Below are 24170 nucleotides of genomic sequence, written 5' to 3' on the forward strand. Positions count from 1 at the left end.
CGTTTGCAAGGTGCACCTGCCTGCGCGCTTACCCCTTTGATATCTCAATTGCCTTTTAAGCTCTTTTTAACTGTACGGACAGGGGTTCAGGCTGTCTGTCCGCATGGAGGCACACTGTAATGATTAGTAGTAAGTTAGATAAGTTGCGCCCGTTGCGAATAAGGATGACACAATTAATGATATCGGGAAACTCGTAACGAGCGCTTCGGGGACTTTTCCCTGATAACCAGGTGGCTGATTGCTTGGCATGGCTGATCCTACAAAGAAGCTACACCTCACCGCTAAAGGGGTTTCGATTCAGGGGAAACGGAATAGGACTGGATGGTATATTGTCACGGGCGACAAGCTAGTAGTGGTACCGTTTTCCGGAAAAAAATGAACCGATTATGCAGCCAATAAATCATGCAGCTTGCGAGCACCAAATTGTCGACCTTCTGTGTAGCGTAAACTAGAACAGAGAGGCAACTGTCGCCACGCACCCCGTACGTAACCAATCGGATTGGCCAATAGGTTTCCAATGGATACAAATCTGCCGAGGCGACTCCGGGCTTGGTTACCGTGTACAAGAAAGAAAAAGAAAAATCGGATTATTTTACCGGACACAGCTGAAGGGACTTTTTTTCAAATGTAGGACACACAGTGATACATGCCTGTGATAAGAGGGACCAGCGGGCGTTTCCATATTTGACCTCTCTTTAAGGAACCGATTGAAAGGGTAACAGATTGGACAACAGGACAACAGATTACAATATCGTGCAAAGCGGCTTGCCTGTGTGTGTGTGCTTTTTTAGTCTAAAAGCACTTTCCCTTCGAGGAAATATGGGGCATTTTCTTTGATTTACGATGTCCCGAGCGCTCGTGGTCTCTGGGGTACGGGTATGATAATGTTGTAGAATAATTTTTCCCACGAGACCTAAGCGTTATCGCTATTTGTATCAGGTTGTAGGTATTATATTACACGTTAAATTGTTGTATTGCTGTAAATTACATTTAGTTATTCTTCTTCTTTGGCTCAACAACCGATGTCGGTTAAGGCCTGCCTGTACCCACTTATGGGCTTGGCTTTCAGTGACTAATTGATACCCCCCCATAGCAGGATAGTCAATCCTACGTATGGCGGCACGGTCTGTTTGGGGATTGAACCCATGACGGGCATGTTGTTAAGTCGTACGACTTGACGACTGTACTACGAGACCGGCTCAACCGCAGACCGGCAAATTACGTTTAGTATTGAATGCTTCCTGCATTGAATTTCCAGCAAACGCGATTATTTAACAGGACGCGTATTACGTTACTCGTCGACCATTCAATCTCTCCTTTCATACACCTTCACCTACCTTGTAGGCTCGTAGCGCAGTTCATGCTCTGCAGTTTCAGTTAAATAATGTTTCATACACTTGTTTGTCGAGCTTGGGCCACGATTTACATGTTTCATTTCGTTGTATTCTGAACCGTGCGCATGTACACTTGTTGTTGGTACAACCTCTGCACCAAGTTGTGGTATGCTATTGTGTGCATTTGCAGCACTGCTCAAGGTTCGCGCGCTCCATTCAGCAACACCGGTGCACGAAGATTAGATGGCATTGTGCGGCAAACGGAGAGCAAAATTTGAAGCAACAATATGTTTACACGACACGGGTACGTACCGACGCTGTATTGTTCTTTCGATGTTCAAAGCAGGTCGCAGGTAGGTGTAAGCCTTTCATTCATGGATGTTCGTACGGCATTCGACAAGGGAAAGGTAAAACTATTCCATCGTGTGATATGTACACGTAACCGCATTCAACGAAGCTTCCTACCAGCCAAGCGGTTACGTCTTAAGGCTCATGAGGATTAGTGGAATCTTGAATCTCTTCGTCTTTGCCCCACACACACACTCACTGACGCAACCCCGACGGCACCAGAGCACGGAGTCTCGTTTGCACCGACGGGTAGTGTCCCACTGTTACGGCCAAAGGAGATGGTATTAAATTAATCCCTTCCCCAACCGGTTTCGTGCTATTGTGCGGGTGGTTCGATATTCCGATCATAAGCTCTACTTTAGCTTCACCAGTAGAGGCCACAACACACACACACACACACGCCGTCAAACGTGTCGGTCCAGGTGGTATGATGGCGTAATGGATGCCACAAATAGTTCGATCACAGCAGTTAAACCGAACACTCGGGCCTACTGTCGGGCGGGCTCAAGATTCTGGGAAGCCCGGTCCCATCAAACCGGCCGCCCGGACCATGACCATCGGATCGGGGCGAGTTAGTAGATTAACGGAGAAGCTGCATCGAACCGTGTGGCACGCAGCGGGTGGAAAGCTGTCGCAGTCGAACCGACAGAGGTAGCAGCAGCAGCAGCAGCCATAAATATGGTCATCAATCGACCATGAAAAGCTCTGCCCTTTCAGATCCGGATCGATGCGCGCTGATATCCGTAAAAGATTTACGAGAGATATCTCTCTGTGCTGCCTGCTTCTCCACCAAACACCCCGTTGCGTTCTCCCAGGTTTGCCCAGGTCCTCCTCCATAATGCGCATAATTCGGTCAGTAATTTCCGAAATTACGAGAGGCACTACTGTCCTTCGGTGGCGTGTGGGCTTTATCCGATAAATTCCGATTCTCATTGCCGTTCGATTGGTCGGTACGATTGGAGATACTGGAAGCTGTTGGAGCCTCACGCGTTGGTGTGAGTTGTGGGAATCTTTTTCTTCTTTTCGCTCAGCCTACATTTGATTCAATTGAGTAGGCTAAAAAAGAAATGTCTCCACACGGGCTGTGACACTTGCCCGTGGCAAACTTCTTAATGAATCGTGCAAATCGCGCTGTCAGCCGATAACGGTCACGAAAAGTGCCCAGTGGAGTGGAGCTCGTAATGCCTTAACAGACTGCATATGAACACACCAACATATGGACAAGTTTCCGTCCCTGAAATCTCCTAGACATCTTGATGTGGGCCTCTTTCATTTTTTTTCTTCTTTTCAATGGCTTCTCCCGTGTTGTTGCACCAGGCCTAAGTTGGAAGTATATTTTGTGCGGTGGCCGGTGAGTAACACGTGCTACAACAACACCGGTGACCGCTGGGCGTGAAGTTTTGCGCAAAGCCTGAAAACTGTACCACAGCACACATATAACAGAGTCCAGAGAAAGAGAAAAAGAGAAAGAGAGAGGATGGCCCGTGAGAACCAACAAACTCGCCAGAAAAACCAAAGACAGCACTAAAACTTTCGCCCCGACCTCGACATCAATTGTGGGCATACTTTGGATGTAAGTGTGTATGGATGTGTGTGTGGCTGGTAAAAAGGTGGAAAGATAAAAGTGGAAATGATGATGGGCACTTGAGAAGACACACAGCTGCTGGACACGCTGGTCCGGTAAGCGCAACCTTTCCCTTTTTCCTTTCCCCCACCCACTCTGTCCAGCAATGCGCAACGGGTCCGAAAGTGTACGGTTATCCCCCAAACCCACTCGGATCCAACCGGATGCCTTTGTAATGGATGGCGCACGGTTTTCGGCTGGCTTGGGATCAGCTACGAGCTCGGTCGGAGGAGGGAACGCGTTGGTGAAAGTTTTCTTTTCCACCATTTCCATTCCCAGGCGCTTTCCGGACAAGTTCTCCTGTGCGGGGAAGCAGAACCAGCCCAGAGAAAACGTGTGGCATTTGCAATTAAATTGTTTCGATTGTTATCCTTGCAATGCTTGCTTGCTCTCTCTCTCCCCTTGTTGGTAGCAATCGTTTGGGTGGAATGTGTTTTTTTGCGCATACCTGTGTTTGTGTGAGTGTGTGTGTTTGGAGTTGTTGGCTTTGGTTCATAATTTTGCAATCAAAACAACATCGCACTGGTGGAACAACCAGAACCACTTAAATTATTGCATGTTTCGGCTTCGTGTGGGAAAAGTATTGTTGTTATGATCGTCCTTCCTGTTGGCCGTGGTCGGGCAGATGAACGCAAAGCGCAATGCCAGGCCAAACCAAGCCCGGTCCGATTAGTTTAGGTTTTCCATTTCTTGCTTACCGGCTGCTTGGCTGTGGTTTGGGTATTAGCCTCCATCGTGGCCGAGTTTATTTTTGAAAAAGTTTCCCGTTACGGTGAAGAATTTTTGCTGTGGTCAAAAATGTTACTCAAGCTGCTTGAGAAGCGTAATGCTTTGCGCATTACAAAAGTTGGGACTTTGGTGGGACCATTTGCGGGTGCGGGCAGTTTTCTTCCGTCTTTCTATTTTGGACGTGCAATCTGGTTCTCGTGGTTGCCCCTTTCCCCCCTATTATTAAGGTGGCAATTCACAAATAAAAAATGAAAAAAAGCACATCAAACAAACCGAACCCGCACGATGGAGGGCGCAATGCAAAACCAACTGAGAGCGACAGCATCCTTTTGCGTTTCTATTATTTATCTGTGTGTGTGTGTGTGTGTGTGTGTGTGTGTGTGTGTGTGTGTGTGTGTGTGTGTGTGTGTGTGTGTGCTTTCGGCGGAGAGTTTTTTAACCAGAAATAAAATTCGAAATAAAAAAATAAAACCGGAAGACTATTGACAACAAAGAAAGCCATTCTTCGAGAGTCATAGTTCGGTTTGGAAGAATCTCCCCCTTCCCTCCCCCTCCCGTAACCAGGGTATTCCGATCGAGCGAATGGATTGTGCGAGAAGCAGGCAGATGAGATAGTCAAAAAGTTCCCAAAAAAGAAAGTTGCCTTTTGTGCGGAATTGGCAAGTCAGTGGTTAGCTTTTCGAAGCTTTTTTTTTCACACATACTCTTATTCCCTCTCTCCGTCTCTCTTCCTTTCTCTCGATCGTACCATGCTGGCACCTCCTCACCATTTTTTCTGTGCGATTTTGTGCGCTTTATTTTCCTGCCACACAAAAACGTGCAAACTTTTCCAATTTTCTGTCGAATCATAATTTTCCAGTAATTTGGTCGAAAAGTTCCATTTTTCCGAACCTTCCCTTCCCAACGTACCCGGAAACGGCACTGGTGCCCTCCTTTCTTTTGGAGGGCAAAGACAACCACCAGCCAATTCGGGGCAGGGGCACTGGAGCAATGTTTTAAGGGATAAAGAAGGAATTAGTGCGCTTTGACCCGAGCAAATAAGGTGAATCGCAGGCACACGGTGGATTTCGGGGGTGTATTGAGATAGGGGCGCTGTATAAGCTCGCCAATTCGTAGCAAGTGGCGCTGTGGCAAAGGCAAAGAGGGAGAAACTTTCAGCACACAAGCAAGGAGGCAAAAAAAAAGGGGAACCAACTTCGACAGCCTCGACAAATGGAACTTTCTTTCTTTCCTCCACACACCGCGCACACAGTTCGAAAGCCACACAGAGTCGTACGCAAAACCGCAAATGACAATCTGCTAGCATAACGATGCACACACAGACACACACACCAGGACACCTCATGCACTTTCACTTCTCCTATGTGGCGAAGGCTTGGACCGTAATTTCGCGTTCCCGGGAAGGTTCGTTCCGGATGCTTTTCCGAAATGCTTGAAAGTTCGAACAACCGAAGGGTGCGCAATCTGGCGGCACCGTACTCGTTGCATAGATTAGAATCGGAAAAGCATCTCGAACCGCCAGCGGTCTGTGGTCTGTGGGTGCTGGAACTGACTTGGCACTGCAATTACAACATCCTTCATCTTTGGGGTGGTGGTCATATGAATGTGAGTGTGCTTTTTTTGTAGTCGTACCATTTCCTCCAAACCACGACGTGCATGTCCGGTGCTCTTTCGGGCTGAGCTCTTTCGCACCGACTAAGCTACGGGGAAAGCCGTGGGCGGTGAAGGTGTAAACCCCAGACCCAGACTTCGTGATGGTGGTGGTAGTGGTGGCCATAATCTGTTGGTAAAAATTATTAATCCTTGTTTATGAGTGGCACGTTACGGCGCAAACCATTTCCCTAGGTGAGCTGATGTTTGTTTGTTCTGTTTTGCCTGTATTTGCTCATTTCTTTAGCACTCGTATTTAGCTGAAATATGCATGGTATGTGAACATCACAGGAGAGTAATTAAAGCGTGGTTTGGATCTTTCGGTAATCGGTGCAAATGTTCGAGAGGAATATTCGTTTTGCTTTAGTTTTTGGTTTAGCCTGAGCATGACAGCATTGAAAAAATAAATCTCCAATGTTCTGTAAGAGCTTTGCCATTAATTGTTGATAAAAAATGTATGTCCCACCAAGTAATGGTGAATAAACAGGATTTCGTAGTCAACATATAGTAAATACTTTATGCTATGGGTTGATGAGTTAATGACAACATGTATTAATGCCTACAGGACTCTCAGTGACAGTGAACAGAGGAGTACATGACTTGTGTGTTCATCTTGTTCGATGACTGATAAAGCGGTGCCTTACAAATAACTTCACGCCAAAAGTTTAGCGAAATAGGCATAGCAAAGTACTGACACATGTGCTAGTAAACATGGTGAATAGTTCTGGTTTTGTAGTCGACTTGGATGCTTATTTTTCTCCCTAGCGTCTGTACTTTATTTATAACATGTTTCAATAGCCAAATTCTTGAGAACGTCTCCAGTAAACATTGTGACATGCGTACGTACCAACGTACGTTTGCGTTTTTATCCTCTCGACACACATTCTACACATCATCAGCTCCACACCACGTACGCTTCATTTACGGCCGGGCGTACTAATGCTAAAACTCATTAACCTAAACCCAGCTCTTTTTGTCATTAGGGAACGATTCGTTAAACAGCTCCGCGAGCGCTCGAAAACGGCTGGTCGCGCTCGTCCGCCGTAAAATCGTCTGTTGGGTGAAGATTCCTGCGGCGGCGTCAAAATGCCAGGATAATGTGTCTTACGCACCACTCACCAATCTAATTACGATACTAAAACTCATCCGTACCATTCCGAAGGAGGTTCCGAAATGTTCCGTGGAACTGGTGGATCGAGATTTACTCCCTGTCACTTCCGTGGGGCGGTGTGAGTGATGCTTCCATTTGAAGGAAAATTAAATGTTCGTATTATGTTTTTTTTTCTTTCGCCCGTTTCCCGAAACCATCATGTGTTGTGTGGATGCGCACGAGGAGCGCACGGAGTTGCCAGTAATGCTCCCAGGGAAGCGTTGTCTTCCTTTGACGTCAACCAATCCCTCCAGGGGAATGCTTTTTCCGCGAGGGTTTCTGTCATTAAAAATGCGTTTCAGCTCGTGCGTACACGGTGACACTGAGACATTGCTCGCGACAAACGTCTCAAGTCGCGTCCCGTCGCTGGTGTACGGTCGGCTCCAAGTGCCAGTCGGCGTACACTGATGGAATATCAATTGCTCTACGGGTTGAGTTTCTTCCCTGGGCCACACATCACGACACCGCACACTAGCTAGCAGCCTTGGCAGCGGCAGAACCGCGCTGTGACATAAATCTTATTAATTATCGTCTCACACTCTCTCTTTCTAACGCCATATCTTTCCGGTTTTGCTCTACTTACAGGAACGCTCGTACTGCTGTGGCGACGAGGCTCGAATGTGCTTACCGCTTCGCAGCTGATGGTTACCCGTGACGAGCGGATACGGCTTGCCAACGGGTATAATTTGGAGATCTCCGAGCTGGAACCGCAAGACGCCGGTGACTACGTCTGTCAGATCAGCGACAAGGTCAACAAGGACCAGGTGCACACGGTGGAAATTCTCGGTAAGTTTTGACGCCGACGTAATTTATGGCCAAATCGCAGCAAGAAAAACGATCCCGGGCCCACGCCTGCCCCCTACTCGCCAGTGGGATTCGACGCGGCGTGTGCGAAATGAAGGGCAAACCGGTAACTTAAGAAGCGTCCTCCCCTAATCACGGCGAACGAACCCCACCTCGCAAGCTCAGAAGACGCAACTGACGAATGTCTTCCCGGGTCGGCCGGGATCACCTAAGCGGATGACTCGATGATTGAAAGCTTGTTAGCCGTGCGGACGTAACAATGTACCAACGGGCCGGTGCATGGCACCCACTTTGCCTTGGTGGGCTGCCTATCGTTGCCTACAGGCACCTCGTACTGCCCACACTATCGCTTTGCATGGCATCGCACCAAGGGAGAGGGATGGGAAGGGAAAAGTTACATCCTTTGAGCGGGTCAAAAGTTTGTTCGCTTGATTGAATTTAAACGAATGTTTGACGGCTTGTACGCTTCACGCACCGGCTACGAAGCAGGAATGCACCCTTTTTACTAAGCCTGATGTCTGGGGGGTGGTGAATTGCCCCGTTCGACGTGAGTGAGACCTTCCCCGAAGTGCCGCTGCCCCTGATGCGCTTACGTACGGCGTTGAAAGGTAGTTAGTGGTTGTTGGTTTTTAGTTTGTAATAAGTTTAGCTCCTTTTGCTCGATGATGCATACATGATTGGGATTGGGAGGGGTTTACTGTTGCGCGTACGGTAAGGTTCGGCGTGGTGGTGATGGTGGGAACGAATGAAGAGCACGTGTCCGTGTGCAGCATGGTAACAAGCACGTTCACGTAGCATTATGCCGTTACAAACCCCCAACGCGTACGCTGTGTTTCACTTAAGCAACTTCTTTACAGCTCGTTAAATCGTTTAACGATACTGGAAATCATCGAACAACAGCATGCGATTGTATATTTTTTGGTTTGCGTTGCAGGGCTTAGCATGTTTTGTTATTTTATGTTTTAGAATCAGGGGATAATAGTGTTGAATTTGTTTGAGGTTACCGAATGGCCTGTATTGAAAGTGGCAGCAAAATTGTATCTGTTTGAAACATTTCTTTTACGTTTTCGTCATTTTATGTCTTCTGTAATTTAAATTCCACGACGCATTCCTTAACCTGTCCTTGTTTCATCATAATCGGTTGAATTGTCAAAAGCATCATTTTTGCTTCAATCAATTAGGTCGACAGAATGAGAAAAATGACATACTGATCGATCTAAGCGTGAGCTCTTTTTATAGACTTCCAATAGATTAACAATAATTGGTTTTCGGGATCTGAAACATTTCCCAGAAAATTGTAATGAAATGCGGTTTTAGTTCCCGAAATTAATGAAAATTGTCATGTCATGCTTCTGCCACATGTTGCACACCAATCAACAAACATCTACAATGTTGTGTGTAATTTGTGCACACATTCTATGAAATTACAAAGTTACAAGCTTGTCAAGGATGAAGTGTCACTCACAAACACTCCTAGTTGTGGCCCTCAAGCGTATACCAATGTGCAATTGATGCCTATGAACAGCCCTCGTTTTCTTGGAGCTTGTTAACATCCTTCGCCTGGTTAAAGTTGGTCTTCGGGGATAAATTACCCCCTTCCTTCCCTCCTCCCCTGCAGCCGTGAGTGGTGTAGCAATTATAACGATTTGTTGGGACCAACAGTTGTAAGGGTTTTTCGATCTCACTACTTGCAGCTACGAGCGACACGAAACACACCACCGGGATAGTTGTTACCGCCTTTGATGTACTGCGCAACGAACAACCTCCTCCATCGTCCCCCCGACCCCAAAAGCATCAAATAACATCCAGCCTGATGATAGTTCACGGGCGGCGCTACCTTAACGTATCCCGCAACTCATCCAATTGTGACAGTAACGCACACCTTTCAGCTCGTTAGGCAGCTCGCAGGATCGCACTTTAACCCATCGGATGATAATAATAATGCGCAGCGGAAAAGGGGGTGGAATGGGGGAAGGAAAAATAAACTAAAAAAGCACACACACACACAGACACAAAAGCAGTTCACCAAATAACTTTTTCACCCAAGCGACAAGGCAGGGCGGCGGCAGGGGTGTGACGTGTTCGCGCGCAGAAGGCGTAACGATGGAGCGAGCATGTATTTACTCACTGCCGGCAACTTCGCCCCAATGGAAGCCGCTCCCCAGCAGGGCCAACACTCATTTCTTTGCTTCACTGATGCGCAGCAATATTTCGTTCGCCCTGTTTCCCCACCGCCAGTCACCAAAACTTCGCAGGTGTGGCTGTATGTGTGTGTGTGTGTGTGCTCGCTTAGGCCTCGGGACGTACCAACAGACGCCAACTTCAGAAGACCGACTTTCGGCACGCTTCAGCTCCAACGCTTTTCTATCGCGTGCGGGTGCGCGCGCGTCTCCTTTTCATCCGTAATGATGATGAGATGAGGCAACGTCAATACGCGGCTGGTTCGCACATGATGCCCACACAAAACCCCACTGCCCTGTCTGCCGACCCTGTTCCACCAGTTGTGGATGTGAGTTGGATGTGTGCTTCAGCATCTGGGCGGCCTTTTTTTGTCCATTACTCGCTCTAGAATGCGGTAGCGAAAGTACAATCATTGCGCATCAAATTCCTTCGCCCCTACGGGGAACCGTTTCGTTGAGTAAACATGCATGAAAAGAAATTGAAGATACACACCACCCGTCATCACAGCATAGAGCATCGCTGCGTGGAGAAGTTGAAGCTTCCTTTTCTTTTTACTCGGCACATACTGGTACGGCAATACTGTTGCTACGGGCGCGAAGGTTTACGAAGCCAGAACCATCCACTAGAACCAGGTCTCTTTTTTTGCCCTTCGCTTTAAGAACTTCCAAGGTTCTCTCCATCTCTTAGTCTCTCTCTCTCACCCTCTGGTGGCTCTGATTGTAAGGCTGGTAAGGTAGTTGAACCTATCCCAAGGTAGACTAGCTCCACAAATGGTGCTTTGTTTCTGTTCCGGTTCCGTTTGGGTCTCGCTACAACCCCCCCTCTAAGTCTTATGGCCGCATGTGAGTAGTTGCTTTTGCTTAGATTACCGCACGGGGAGCGTTGTTGACGGGCGAAAGATAGTGGAAGCAATTGACTCGTGACGGAGGTACCCTGGGCACAACAAATGAGAAATGAAGTCGGCAAGCCAAGAATGGCCCCGCTGGTTCCAGCTCACTCGCAAGCTCACGGCCGTATATTCGTGCCGCATTCAAAGTTCATTGAATCCACGCTCGCCGGACGCGTGGAGAGAACGGGAGTGCCGAGCCACTGCCCATTCGGGATGATGATATCGTTTGGAAAAATACACATTCCGTATCTCCAACCCTCCCCCATCATATCCAACCGCCGGGACCTCAATTTAGTCGTCCACGAGAATCAGCTTCACTCTGCCGCCGTAGGTATGGGGCCACTTTTACTTCTATCACATTGCTGAGCCCGTTGCTCTGGTTGCCATATATGCGGGTGTGTGTGTGTTCGTGTGTGTGTGTGTGTGTGTGTGTGTGCGTGTGTGTGTGTACCGCACGTGTTCATCTAGTCACGAGTGCCACTATTTGCTTAGCAGCGAGACGTTTCCGCTGCTGCGCTGTCTGCGGCGTATGTCGGGCCCCGGCAACATATGAAGGCAAATATTGCTGAATAGATCTTGGGCGCGACGTACCTTCATCCACCACTCCCACCGTCCGGTTCGCTCTGATATTAGAAAGCAAGCGATAAAGCCTCCACGATACCAAGCGAGGGGACAGGATATGCAACATGGGAACACCACACAGTCGAGCCGCGGAGCAGGACGGTTGATATTGAAATAACTCAAATTCATTCCACACAGCACACACTCTGGTGGCCTGCATCACCGTTGCCGCCAGTTGACGGTGAAATGCATTTTTATCAAGCAAACCAACCGTACCGACCTGTGCACCACCACCGTCGTCTGCTGCTGATGCACAACCCCCACGTCATGCTTAATGTCACACCGGGTTGAGTTTGCAACTGCCTCGCTCACACACTCCGGTGCGATGATATTATTGCATGAATGCTGCCGGAGCTGCCAATGACTCCAAACTCGTTGGGTGAGTTTTATGGGCGGAAGGTTTGAATATTGCAGCCCTTCCAACCTCTCTCCACACACATACACACACGATGCCAGCGAGTTACTTTACAATCAATCAGCGCAGGCAAGCGATAAATGGGGGAGCGAGAGTCGGCTGGTTATGCACGCCCGCTTGCGTTTTGCATCCTTTTCAAAGTCAATTTTCACTCAACAACTCTCTGCCGAACGTACGGCGGGGGAGGGGGAAAATATGAACCAACGAGTGTGCGCTGGCAGGAAAGTTTGCGAACTGCATGAAAGAACCAGCAAGAACACGGGCACCTCCCGTGTTTCCACGGTTTTCTCATTCCAGCAAAAATTCCAACCGTAGTATCTTTTCTACCGCTTCGCCGGTGGATTTGGGCCGCCAGTAATGAACCTTTGGTGCATGCGGAAGTGAACAGGTTTTTTTTTTCGGTAGGATTAAAAAAGTTTCAATTGATTTATTATTCTTCCCAGTTCAGCACACCCCCCCGTTCACCGCACTCCGTAGTCGTTGGAGTTTTCTTTGGGGTGTACTTTTCGGTGAGCAGGGGGATTGTTTCCCCGCTGTGAGTTCCATACTCTTTTAACTTTAACGCTTTCATCTTCAGCTTCTGTGCATATACCTGCCGTTGAGTGGAAGTGACTTTTTACAAGTCAGTTTCCGTTCGTTGCACAGATGATTTTTTACCTGTTGTTGTTGCAATGCTCTCTCTCTCCCTCTCTCTCTAAATATATATATATATATCTCTGTCTCTCTCTCTCTCTCTCTTGCTCTCTCTTTATTTTCATCGCACCGATAAAGTAGAGTTTTTTTTTGTAAAAAATGCACTTTACGAAAAGAGACATTTAAGTTGCAGTAAGCTGACCTTTTTTCGTCAAGTGAATGGTTTAAGCTTCACAGAGCTGAACTTGTTATACATTATTTAACTTTTACATTTTACAATTTTTTTATATTACCTGCCCTACTACGGGTTACGCAATCTCATGTAGCAGCTACGATACAACATTTCGCTCACCTTAATTAAGTTTAATACTTTTCTGCACTTGTGTGTGTGTGTGTGTGCGCCCTGAAAGTGAAATTACTATAAAAAAGGTACACAACACCGAACTGATAGATTACCCATCGGAGTCAAGTCAAACAATTACCAGCGCAATCTGGGTGGAATGGGATAGGGGGGGGAGGCTCAAGTGTCGAGTGCAGTGCGTCCGGTCCCGGCCTCGCGTAAATTATGTTTGCATTTCCCGAATGCAATCATCTGATGAGCCAAGCGGTTATTTATTAATTTTTAATTAACATGCGTAAAATTGAATCAATACACATTGTGGCATGGGCTGTTGCGTGTGTGTGTATGTGTGTGTGTGTGTGTGTGTGTGTGTGTGTGGCAGTGTATGTGCGAAAGAAAACACAGAGACAGAGAAAGCATACACTTCGCCCCGATCCGCGGGTAGGAATGAGTTGCGCGTAGCACCATTAACCAACATCACTGATTTTTCCTTCCTGATTGCACACCACTCACACAGTTTTCAACAATGGAGTTTCAGCGAAAGCTGTTTTTATTTTTTTATGTGCGTAAAACAATGGAGCATGTTATTATCATTTGTTGCTAGGGGGAAAGCATTGTGTTTTGTGGCTTATTTGCAGTAAATGCATTTCCACAGATTTGGAGCGTTTGGTTTGGTTGGTAATCGTCCGATTTAATTTCACATTTTCATCATTTTCATAAAGTGTAATATGTTTTCAGTTTATTTGTTTGAGGCTTTTTATTTCCTATAAATTAAACGATTAAAGCCTTTCTTTTCCCCCGTCACAAGAAATATAGTTCGCCATCACACTACAAATAATCGTTAGCGAGAATCGGGCACAGAGAGATAAACTGAATGGTGCAGGGTCGACGTCGCACGAACCTCCAACAAAAAGCGTCCCCTAAACTTATAACCCAACGTGCACATACACAACGCAAGTAGGGAGAACAAGGAACAGGAAGAGAATGCACGACACTCAAAGGCACGATCAGAAAATGGATTGCTTTGGAAGGCTGGAATGCTCCTCATTGTGGGCGACAAACATTGCCCACAAAGAAATGAAAGAAACTGCCACAACAACAACAAAAAGTAACAACAAAAACACCCAAAATAAAACGAGCAAGTAAAGGCGAAAGCAAAAAACACCTCATTCCAATTTCCGCCCGCCCCTGGCAGGACCGCCCCCCCGTTCGCTCGTGCACGAATTGGTCACATCGGAACCGCTGGCCAGAATTAGATATGAAGCTAATCCTTTTTCTGTTGTCCCACAAATTGTTGTCCCCGGCGCCGGCTTCAGCTCACTACTCCACTTTTTGCCGCCCCCCGGTGGCGGTGGGTGCATTCCACCGAGACCAACCACGTGTACGTACGTACGCGGGACCGAAAGCGACCAGGCGCCTCCATCGTGCGCGGTGTGCCGTTCCTGTGGCGTTCCTTGAGCTTGCTTTTAGCTAGCCGGGTTTTGTAAGAAATAGAAACATGCTTCCTCCCACTGCACGTGTGCTGTTGGCCCGTTGACTCTCTCGAACTCCCTTGACGCTTTTGCCATTGGTTGCGATGGCTTGTAGAAACCGGTCGCTCTCAATGCGGGGAGACGGGCTGTTCGCGGGGAAGGATATTAAATGTTTTGTGCTATTTACACCCGAAGAAAATGGAAAGAAATTGAACCATTTGCTTTTGAAACGGTGCGCTTTACCGTACGGTGGGATGCCGTGCTCCCGTTACGAACACGTTGTGTCTGTGTGTGTTAGGGTGGGCGATTGCTGCTACAATATCATCCCACCCCACCAGGCACCGACGGAGGTCGCATTTGATGTGCAATCATGTGGCTGGAAGGCACAGGCTGACACAGGTACGGATTGTACAAAACGGTGGAAACAAAACTTTTAACTGCCGTCCCGTCAACCCCCCCACCAACGGATGATCCGAAGCTGGCGGACGAGTGTAGAGTGAAGGGAAACGCTCCTGACGGGCGTCGACGAGAGCACGGAACTTTTGCTCATCCACCTTCCGGTTTTGCCGATGGAGCTCGCTACATTTATCCGCATCCGTACGTTGCCGGTTGCACCACACCACACACACACACTCGTACCGGTTGTAGCAACATCCAGCGGTACACCAGGGGTCGGTTGACACCAGATTTCATTCACCGCTCAGTCCCCCGGCGGTCGGGATAGCGGCAGGATGAACTTTTTAATAATTTATAAACTTCCACCGAACACATCAGGCAGACCGGCGAGAGCGAAAAACATCATTCAGGGAGACCGTTTTTTTTTTTTCTTCGGTGACCTCACTTTTCCTGCCGCATCGCCACCTCGCTCTTTGATGGCGCCCCCGTCTAGGTTGGTTAGTTAGTGTTTGCTTCTCGCACATCCGGAGCAATTCGAGCTCGTCGAGCAAAAGTTGCTGGAAGGAACACGGATACACACCAAAAAGTTCTTGCTTCAAACTTATCTGATGCGCTGATAGTGGGTGCGACAAACAACAACGAAAGCGTTGCGTGTGTTTTATCGGACGGCTAGAAAAAAAGGGAATATTTCGCTGTGGAAAGACTGGCACATCAGTTAGCGTACTGATATTGGTGTGAAAATGGGAGAAGCTACGACTTGAGCTTGAACAATTCTTCGATCGTCCTTCAATACACCGGCTGTTTTAATTTAGAGAGCGTACGGAGATGGGACCTCCCCAGTTTGTTTGTTTTATTTCCCATTAGTTTGCAAACCCATTACTGTACTTCATTCTCCGCTACTACTTCAACTGCCCCACGCTCACGCTCGTGGTGAATAATCAATATTAGAACTGCATACCAAGGCAAACACCGTGGCCACCCATTCTCGCTGGTCGTCGTGGATCGCGCGCCCTATGTGTGGTTCATCCCATGCCGGGTCCAATTGCAGCCATCCGGTCAGTTGATTCCATTTGGTCCGATTTTCTCCGCGTGCTCCGAGAACAGCAAACAACAAGGGCGGCAGAAAAGAAGAAACGAAAACTTTGTAACACACATCTTTTCGTTACCGCCTGGCCGGAAAGGACACCCAAATTGCTGGCGCGGGTGTGTTCGGTGCAGGCCACACAGCACAGTGTAAACCACAGCCAACGTTTGGGCGGTGGTGGTGGTGCGGATGGTGTCTCACGTGTAGCACAAGTGCATCTCTTTCCCCCATTGCCCCTTTTTTCGCCCCAAACCCGAAATGGTTGGTCAGTTGAGTTAGGTTCACCAAACCCCAAAAGTATGGCTGGGCAGAATGACATAAACACACACACTCACACACAGCCTGGGAGGTTAACCAATGGCAAAACACGACTGCTATGCAATAACTAGAACACAGCACACACATACAGACACACAACCTACAAATTGCATTGCAATGGTCAAGTACTGCGACCTGGGGCGGGAAAATGTTGCTGTACGCCGCGCTTTGTCTCTCTTCTTTCTCCCGCTGTCTCTCTCTTTCTCTCTCTCTTCATTATTTACCGAGTGGGAGTAGAAGAAAGTAGCCCAGCAACCTAGAACCCAGCAACCGGAAATGAAAAGTACATGTGTAAAATGGTGGTACATAATTCATAATTTACAATTTCCCAACGACCCACCCACCAACAGAGGAGAAGGGGATGGAGAGGAAATGGCACAACCACAAGGAAACACATTTTTGCTGCCTCGTGGTCGGTCAGTCGCCTGCGGATAGGAGAAGGTGGTAAACACTAATCTCGGGGAATAGTTTTGGCTTTCGGGTTGAGCGGGTACAGATGATCGTTACGATGAGCGTGGGCTGTGGTAAACGAAACAAAATGCAAAGAGAGAGACAGAGGGGAGAGGGATAGAGCGCAAAAATGCCCTAACGATCGCAATGAGTGGTTGGATGCAATGTTTCCTAGTGTATGTGTGTGTTTGGACAAGAACGCTAACCTGGGGTAGAGCTTTTGGTGCAGAAACTTCACGTCTGGCCCTGCAAATAATATCTAAAAATGAAGAAAAGTGGACACACCGTCCCCTCCTCACCTCGCTCCCGCTCCATTTCGGAAACTGAAGGAAAAAGGGCAACCATCGTTCCGAGCAAACCAATGGACTAGTAGTGCGCGTTTGGTAGATGATGTTTTAAATTGAATGTTGTTTCTCTGCCGCTGGCTCTTTTGTATGATGGCCCTAAAGCTCGCCCGAAGACGCCGGAGCAGACTGCAGCTCCCCGGAACGTGCTGCGCTGGGAAAAAGTCAATGGATTGAATGAACTTTTCGGTGCAGCAAAAGCCCCGTGCGCGTTTGTGTATGTGTATGGGTAAGCGTGATGTGGTACGGTGCGATAAGTAGGTTCAGCACCAACAACTTTCCTGCCCCATAAACGGAATGCGAAGGAACGGCGCACTTTGGCCACCTTCACTTTGGCCCATTTTCTTGGGACGTGGGAAATGAAGTGGAAGTTTATTAATAAGCTTTTTCGGATTGCTCTGACAGCTAGCAGCGCATATGCGATGGGTGGATGTGGGATCGTTTATTGTAAACTTTCCTACGGCACGTTTCCAATACAACGCGTTCGTTGTGAAAGGAAGAAAAGCGAGGTAATTGGTGCCGAGATGCATCGCTTGATGAAAGTTTACCGGTTTTGGGGAGAAAGATTTGGCAAGATTTGTTATGCAAAGTTTCACATACATTTGGATTGTGCAGTTGGTGTGGGTGCGTTGATCTGATGGCGCTATGCTACGGGAATAAACTGCATTGGGAATGGAATGCGCCACACACAAAAACACATGCTGGAATGGAGCACTGCAAAAGGTGTTTCAAACACTTCAGTCCAGTTTTTAGTGAAAACTTCAAGCCTCGTATACCAGGATGGCTATCAGACTTGGTGGTATTTATTAACGTCTCAAATGCTTGTATTGCATAACTGCGTAGGTCATTACGCCAACTAGAAGAAGCACTAAATTTACAAGAATTCAGACCACATCATTAGCATTGAATCCAATTTTTCTTCAACTATCTTCAAAATGATCGTTATCTGAAAGATCTAGGATGCAACAAGAAGGGTGATAGGATGGACTGCAACAAATACAGGAGTATTACGGTGTTGCATATCGCCTATAAAATATTTTTCCTAATCCTTCAGGATTGCCTTGTCCCGCTCGTCGAAGAGATAGTTGGAAATTATCTAAGAGGATTCCGTAACGGAAAATCAACCACTGATCAGATCTGCACCATGCGGCGAAGTTTGGAGAAGATGGCTGACACGACACATACCATCTCTTCATTGACTTCAAACCCGCATATGATAGCTTATTTGGAATGAAGGTTAAGGTAGATGGAAAACCCTCAGGACCTTTTGCTCCCACTAAAGGTCTGCGCAAGGTGGACGGGCTTGCCTGTCTCCTATTCAACATGGCGCTAGAGAGGGCCATCCGCGACTCGAGGGTGGAGACTACGGGAATCATCTCTTATAAGTCAACCCAGATCCTGGCATACGCTGATGATATAGACATCATCGGTCTGCGGCTCTTCTATGTAGCAGAAGCCTACCAAGGGAACGAGCAGGCGGCATAGAGCCTAGGTTTGTAGATAAACGAGGCAAAGACCAAACTGATGGTGGCAACATCAGCGGACCTAGAATTCACCTATCTTGGGTCAAAGCTCAGCGACGACAATAGCATGAAAGCTGAGTTGCGTGCAAGGATGCTGGCTGTCAATCGGTCTTTCTACAGACTGAAAACCCAATTCACCACAAAGATCCTGTCGCGACGGACGAAGCTGGGACTATATAGTACCTACTTAGTACCGGTACTCACATACGCCTCTGAGACATGGACACTGTCCAAATCTGACGAAACCCTCTTAGCCGCGTTCGAGAGGAAGATGGTCAGAAGGATACTTGGCCCCGTATGTGTGAAAGGACAATGGAGGAGCCGCTATAATGACAAGATACACGAGATGTACGACTACCTCACTGTCGTGCAGCGTGTCAAGCTCGCCAGGCTCCGGTGGGCTGGCCATGTTGTACGCATGGAAACGGAGGACCCAGCCCATAAAGTCTGTTTAGGCCGTCTACAATGACAGAGAAGGCGTGGTAGGCTTAAACTGAGGTGGCAAGATGGCGTAAAGGCGTCCGCCATTAAGGCCGGGATAACGGACTGGCAGACGAAGTCGCGATACCGTGATCGGTTTCGGACACTCTTCAAACTAGCCAAGACCGCAAAGCGGTTGTAGCCCCGGATAAGTAAGAAAGTAAGCCTTACTTACGAAGCCCTTGTTACGAAAAACTATTGAACTCTGTTGTGGCTTCTTTTGTACAACTTATGACAAGTGAACACCCTTCAATGATGGAAAAAATCCTCGAGGCTATACTAATAGTTCCACATAAGCACACAATAGCTCAATTACATATAGATTGTAATATACCCACAATAGCCTTTTCATATTCATTGATAAAATGTATATACAATGTTAAATGCTCAGTAAGCACACATCTAGTTCTGAGAGAATGTGATCTATCAGTGATCTATCAGTCAAGAGCTACAAAAAAGAAACAAACCAATGAAGAGAGAAGCTTATTTCGTATCCATCATGCTATAATATAACACCGCAAATGTACACATAATTTGTAAACATGGAGATAAATTAACTAAATTAACTACTGCAGCTACTACTGTAGCGAACAACTATGAACAGTTAGTGATCCACGACCGATAGGAACCTATGGCGTATATTTTTTGTCTTATTATGAAATATAAGCTTCAAAAACATGATACAATTCAACACTATGTTTCGCCGACGGCTCTTTTGCTCCCCTCAAAAGTGCCCATTGTGCAAAGCGGAGCTTCCTTTTGATTGAGTGTTCAACTTTAGCCCTCTAAAGTTGTGATTAAATTTTTACGTACCCAATCAACATCTGGCAAATGTTGCGCGCACAGTGCCACAGCGAGCGAAACCTTATCGTATCACAACCCGCCAGCCGGATTGAAATCGCCGTTTTTTTTTTAAGGGAGGGTTATGAAATGACACAGTGTGAAACGCAACGCAGCAGCCGAACGAGCGAACCGTTTCATGCAGAGCAGCGAGCAGAACGGGCGCCAAGACCTTCACGAGCGCCATTATAATAGCTATCATATTAGTTTTAATAAAATTTTATGCAAATTTTTCCGCTAAATTTATGTTCCTTTACCCGCAGCCACCCGTTGTCTTCGTAGTTTCGAAGTACTTGCGCCAGTTATTGAAGCACTCGCTGAGTACGTACTTTTGCCTATAACGAGTAAATGATAGCTTCGGCCTTCGGGCTCGTACGTCGTTCAACCCATCCGGTAGCACCAAAGCTCTGGTATACGGTTTAGCAGCAGTTCTTGAGAACACACACCTCAGCATACATGCCGTACTGCCACTGCCAATTATTATTCAACCACGCCACGCAACCCCGAACACCACTTTACGGGCCTGATGGGTGATTGTCTTCGCGTCGCGGTCTCGAATGATACCGGTCGCTCGATAGTTTCTGCCCGCGAATCCGGCCGCACACTCACACGGGCCACACGAATGAATGGTGTGCATCGTGTGCCCCAGGGTGCTGCAAGTAATATTTTCTAGATTGCTTTATGGCCCTGCCCTCGGAACGAATTGGGTGACTAGATTTGAATATTCTATATGGCGCGAAGGCGAGTCTACCGCTGGTGTGCAGTTGGCGTACGGTACCGTACCGGAATGGCGGATGGCTGGTTGTAACACATTTTTACTGCTGTCGGCAGCAAACGATGCTTTAATTTGCGAGAAAGATGAGGGAATGTTTCTTTTTTTTTGCAAGATGGAAAAATAATACTTTTACGATAATATTGATATATTAAATGATGGCATCATGCACAAGCACCGGAGCTTACGATTTAAAGGAAACCACACAAAGGGTTACTGATTGCTGCGGCAAATGGTTCAATTAGCTTCCTCTACTGATGAGGGCAAAGTGTGATAGCTTATGCACGAATAGTTCAACATAACAAATCCTTCTCCGCATTCCCCGTTCAACCGTCCCACACGGCGCTAGGTACGATAATACGATTGCAACACATTTAATATTCCATTTCAGCAATCACACCAGGTGGCACAAAACGCTTGGCGCATTTTCTCACCCCCGACACGCCTGGTTTAAAATCGAATCACAAACACGACAGCTCCAACACGCTCTCCCTCTCTCGCTCGTAAGCACAGCTTATCCGATTCAAATTCCATCAGATAAAGCGTACCGGGTGTGGGAGGTTGTTGCGCCACCATGCTCTTTGCTAGAAAGATTTGATTTTACGTGCTCTGCTCGGCACACGGTCCAACGATCCGCCTCGCATCGGGGTACTACTGCCAAACACTTCCAATGAACCACTTCATACACACACACACAGCGCTCTTCACCCTCTCCGCGGTGGAAGAAATCGGTGAACAAATTCGACAACCGGATTATGATCCACCTAATCCTTCCGTGTTGTGATTTTATGGCCACCAGTCATTAAACTATTATCACCTACGGTTCCTTCCCCCACCGGAGGTGAGCTGTTGCTATCGTCCCGTGCGAAGGTGTATATGTGTGTGTGTGTTTTCCTATGTGTAGCGATCCCACGATGTGTCTACTCAGGTGCGATTTGTGGTGTACCCCATTCCCTGGAGAAAGAGAGAGTGCGCCTGAAAGACGTCGACCCCTGCACAGACACAGGTCGATTAAACTACGCTGATAAGATTTTCCCAGCTCCTGGGGCGTCCTGGGCAAGACTTCTGGGCGCTCTATCGAATTAGGGCGCTCCCTCTCCTATAGGGCGTACCGGTAGGTGATTCGCCGTGAATCTTTTATGACATTTTTAACGCTTTTTTCTCGGTCGGTCGGTCCCGTGTCGGTTCTTCCGAGCCGAGAAACGAGAAATCATTCCCACAATCAGTAGACAATCGTAGACACTATCACATACTCTGCACACTCTACACGGTGGCTGCTGGTTCGACCTCGAAGGAAGGATCGATTTTCGGAACCACCGCACACACACACACACAGCTCTCTGTAAACGAGTTTAACACTCATGTCGGTGTGTCCCGGTGGGGAAAATGAAGCCAGCAATCTACCATCGTTATTGCTGATCGTTCGAGCTTGCGGTCTGATCCCGACGGACGTAAATTGGTGTTTGTGTGTTGGAGTATTTGTGTGTGTGTGGTGCGTTAATTTATAGTTCTTAGTTCTCAGCTTTTAATAGCTAGAGGTTGCAGCCTTATCTCTGTAATTACCGAACCGCTTCACTCTTAAACAGCTACCAATTTGACAAAGAATTCCCAGATGGGGGAGGAGAGAGGTTGGTTTTATCGAGCAAAACTTTCGTACCGTGCTAGAACGCTTTTGATGAACAGTTTTACAATTCACTTAGTGTGTGGGGTGTGGAAGATGAGAGGTTGTTTATATTTTTTTGCAAACTCGAAAATGAAGAAAAGATTTCCCCTGAGTTGACAGTGTGCTGTGATTGGCAGTCTTCTGGGCACCTTCATTCAAAAGAGGTTTTTATTAAACAAGTATTCAAGCTAACTGTAGTATCCTGGGATGGCGTAAAGCTCCATCGAGGCATGCTTTCGGATGCAAATTTGCTTTTAGTTATGACAATATTTGCTTTCATTAAAATTATTTCCCTTCCCTTGCTAGAGGGGGTGCATTTTTTGCACGCTTGCTACACGACTCTGCCCTACAAAAATCTTCACAATGCTTGTATTGTTGTGGTGTAAATAAATGCTGCTCCCTCGCTGCCCATCCCCGGGGCGAGACCCGGTTCGACATTAGCGTAATTAACAGTGCCGTGTTGGATTTTGACGCTTTTTTTTCTCCCCTTCTGTGTGCATCATTTCCATTCCACGCCGCGTTCTAGTTCCGAACAATTGCAGTGTGCAGCTGCTGTGCAGATGCATTATTCTGATGGCAGCTGCTAAACCCGCCACCATCCAGAAAGCTTCCACGCACACTGCACCCCCAAACGCAAAGAGCCAGAAGAAGGCTGAAGCTTTATGAACTTTTTCTCTTGTCTAGTTCCCTTTTTCCCGCGGGGCGGGAAATCTGGTGTTGTCGGTGGTGTGTGTGTCGTAAATGCAGTGCTTGAAATTACGCTCCATTAATTGTGGGTTCGGGTCGTATTGTTGTGCGCCTGTGAGTGCTGATTGCACTTCGACACCAGTGAACCGCGCGGGTGTGTGCATTACTGTGGGTTAGGTGGGGCAAACCCTTACCACGCAGTGCAACGGGGTTGCAGTATAAAGCAAATTGCGCCAATCCGTGGTGGTGTGTACGCCTCGGTGTACGGATAGCAGGATTTTTGTCCCCCGATGTTCGGATCCCATCGTCAACGCTCTGCACCGTCCAAATAAGCTGCTTCCGACTTTCGGATAAACCTCGATTTGTAGGTTGTCGGATTTATCTCCCACCTCCGACCCCGCATCCTCAGCGCGAAGCTTTCTCCCGAGAAGCAGGCACTAAAGGCAGCGGAGCATTGGCGTTGGTGTAAGTATTTGCTAAGATTGGGCGGCGGCAAACACTTGGACAAACACGTAAACCGTCATCCGGCGCACGCTAGCAAGCGCTCTGGTGCTGCTGGTGCTCCATATAATTTGATGGCACTCTCGGTTTTTTGGCAACGATTCATTTCGTCGCCTCGCTTTTGCGCACCAACAATCGAACGGCGCACGACGTACGCGCGGGGAGGGGGGGCGGGGAGGTTTCTGTGTGTCGAAGGACGGCAATAAAAAGCATAAAACATTGTGAGTGCGACTGTTTATTACTGCCATTATCACTATCGTACCGATGTTCCGGCGACACTATTCGGCGCACAGTCTAGTAGCGGTCGGTAGTAGCTGTTGGGTCTGTGTGTGTGTTTCCCAGCTGTTGTTTTAGCTCGTAGCGCAACCCATTACTCGGTGGAATGGCGTTGCTCCCAGTGCTGCCCAGAGGCTATGACCTTCGTACAGTTGGCATGTACATTTCTTCCGCACTCTATTGCACCTTGTGCGGGTGATGGTGGTTTGCGCTAGAATTTCGGCTGCGTTCGATCGGTGATGACTCCCGACCAATGCGTTTGGCTGCGGTTACAGTCGGTGGTAAATACATAATACACTACTTTTGCTATGCACTTCTGAGAAGCGAACCTTTTGAAAAAGAAGCAAATAATCCTATAAAGTGCTGAGATATGCGATAGAAATAGGACATATGCGTAAGTGTTATGGACAATCGCACAGCAAGCGAGAAAGTTCACGCCATTAAGCAAAGCATTTGAAGTTTTTGTGCTAAGCCTTTGTTTACTCATCCAGCAACCAGAGCATAATAGATGCTCCCGCCCATTGGGGGCACCATGTCTAACTATGACAGTGATCTAAGATCTAATCTCGATTGAATGGATGCTTGGAATGTTTGGAAAGCTGACTTCACACTGTATGCAGTAGCTTTTGTTGATAGACAATTGCAG

General features: G+C 47.5%; 1 protein-coding gene across 3 annotated transcripts in view; it reads left to right on the forward strand.

Annotated features, from left to right (window-relative positions):
• Positions 1-24170, forward strand: part of LOC120893688 (MAM domain-containing glycosylphosphatidylinositol anchor protein 1) — a 230951-nt gene that overhangs the window by 168798 nt on the left and 37983 nt on the right. For all 3 annotated transcript variants that reach the window (XM_040295713.1, XM_040295712.1, XM_040295714.1), the window contains exon 4: positions 7421-7621. In XM_040295713.1, coding sequence (XP_040151647.1) covers positions 7421-7621 — 201 coding nt within the window. The remainder of the gene's footprint in view (positions 1-7420; positions 7622-24170) is intronic.

Source organism: Anopheles arabiensis, chromosome 2 (assembly GCF_016920715.1).
Source record: "Anopheles arabiensis isolate DONGOLA chromosome 2, AaraD3, whole genome shotgun sequence".
NCBI classification, from domain to species: Eukaryota; Metazoa; Arthropoda; class Insecta; order Diptera; family Culicidae; genus Anopheles; species Anopheles arabiensis.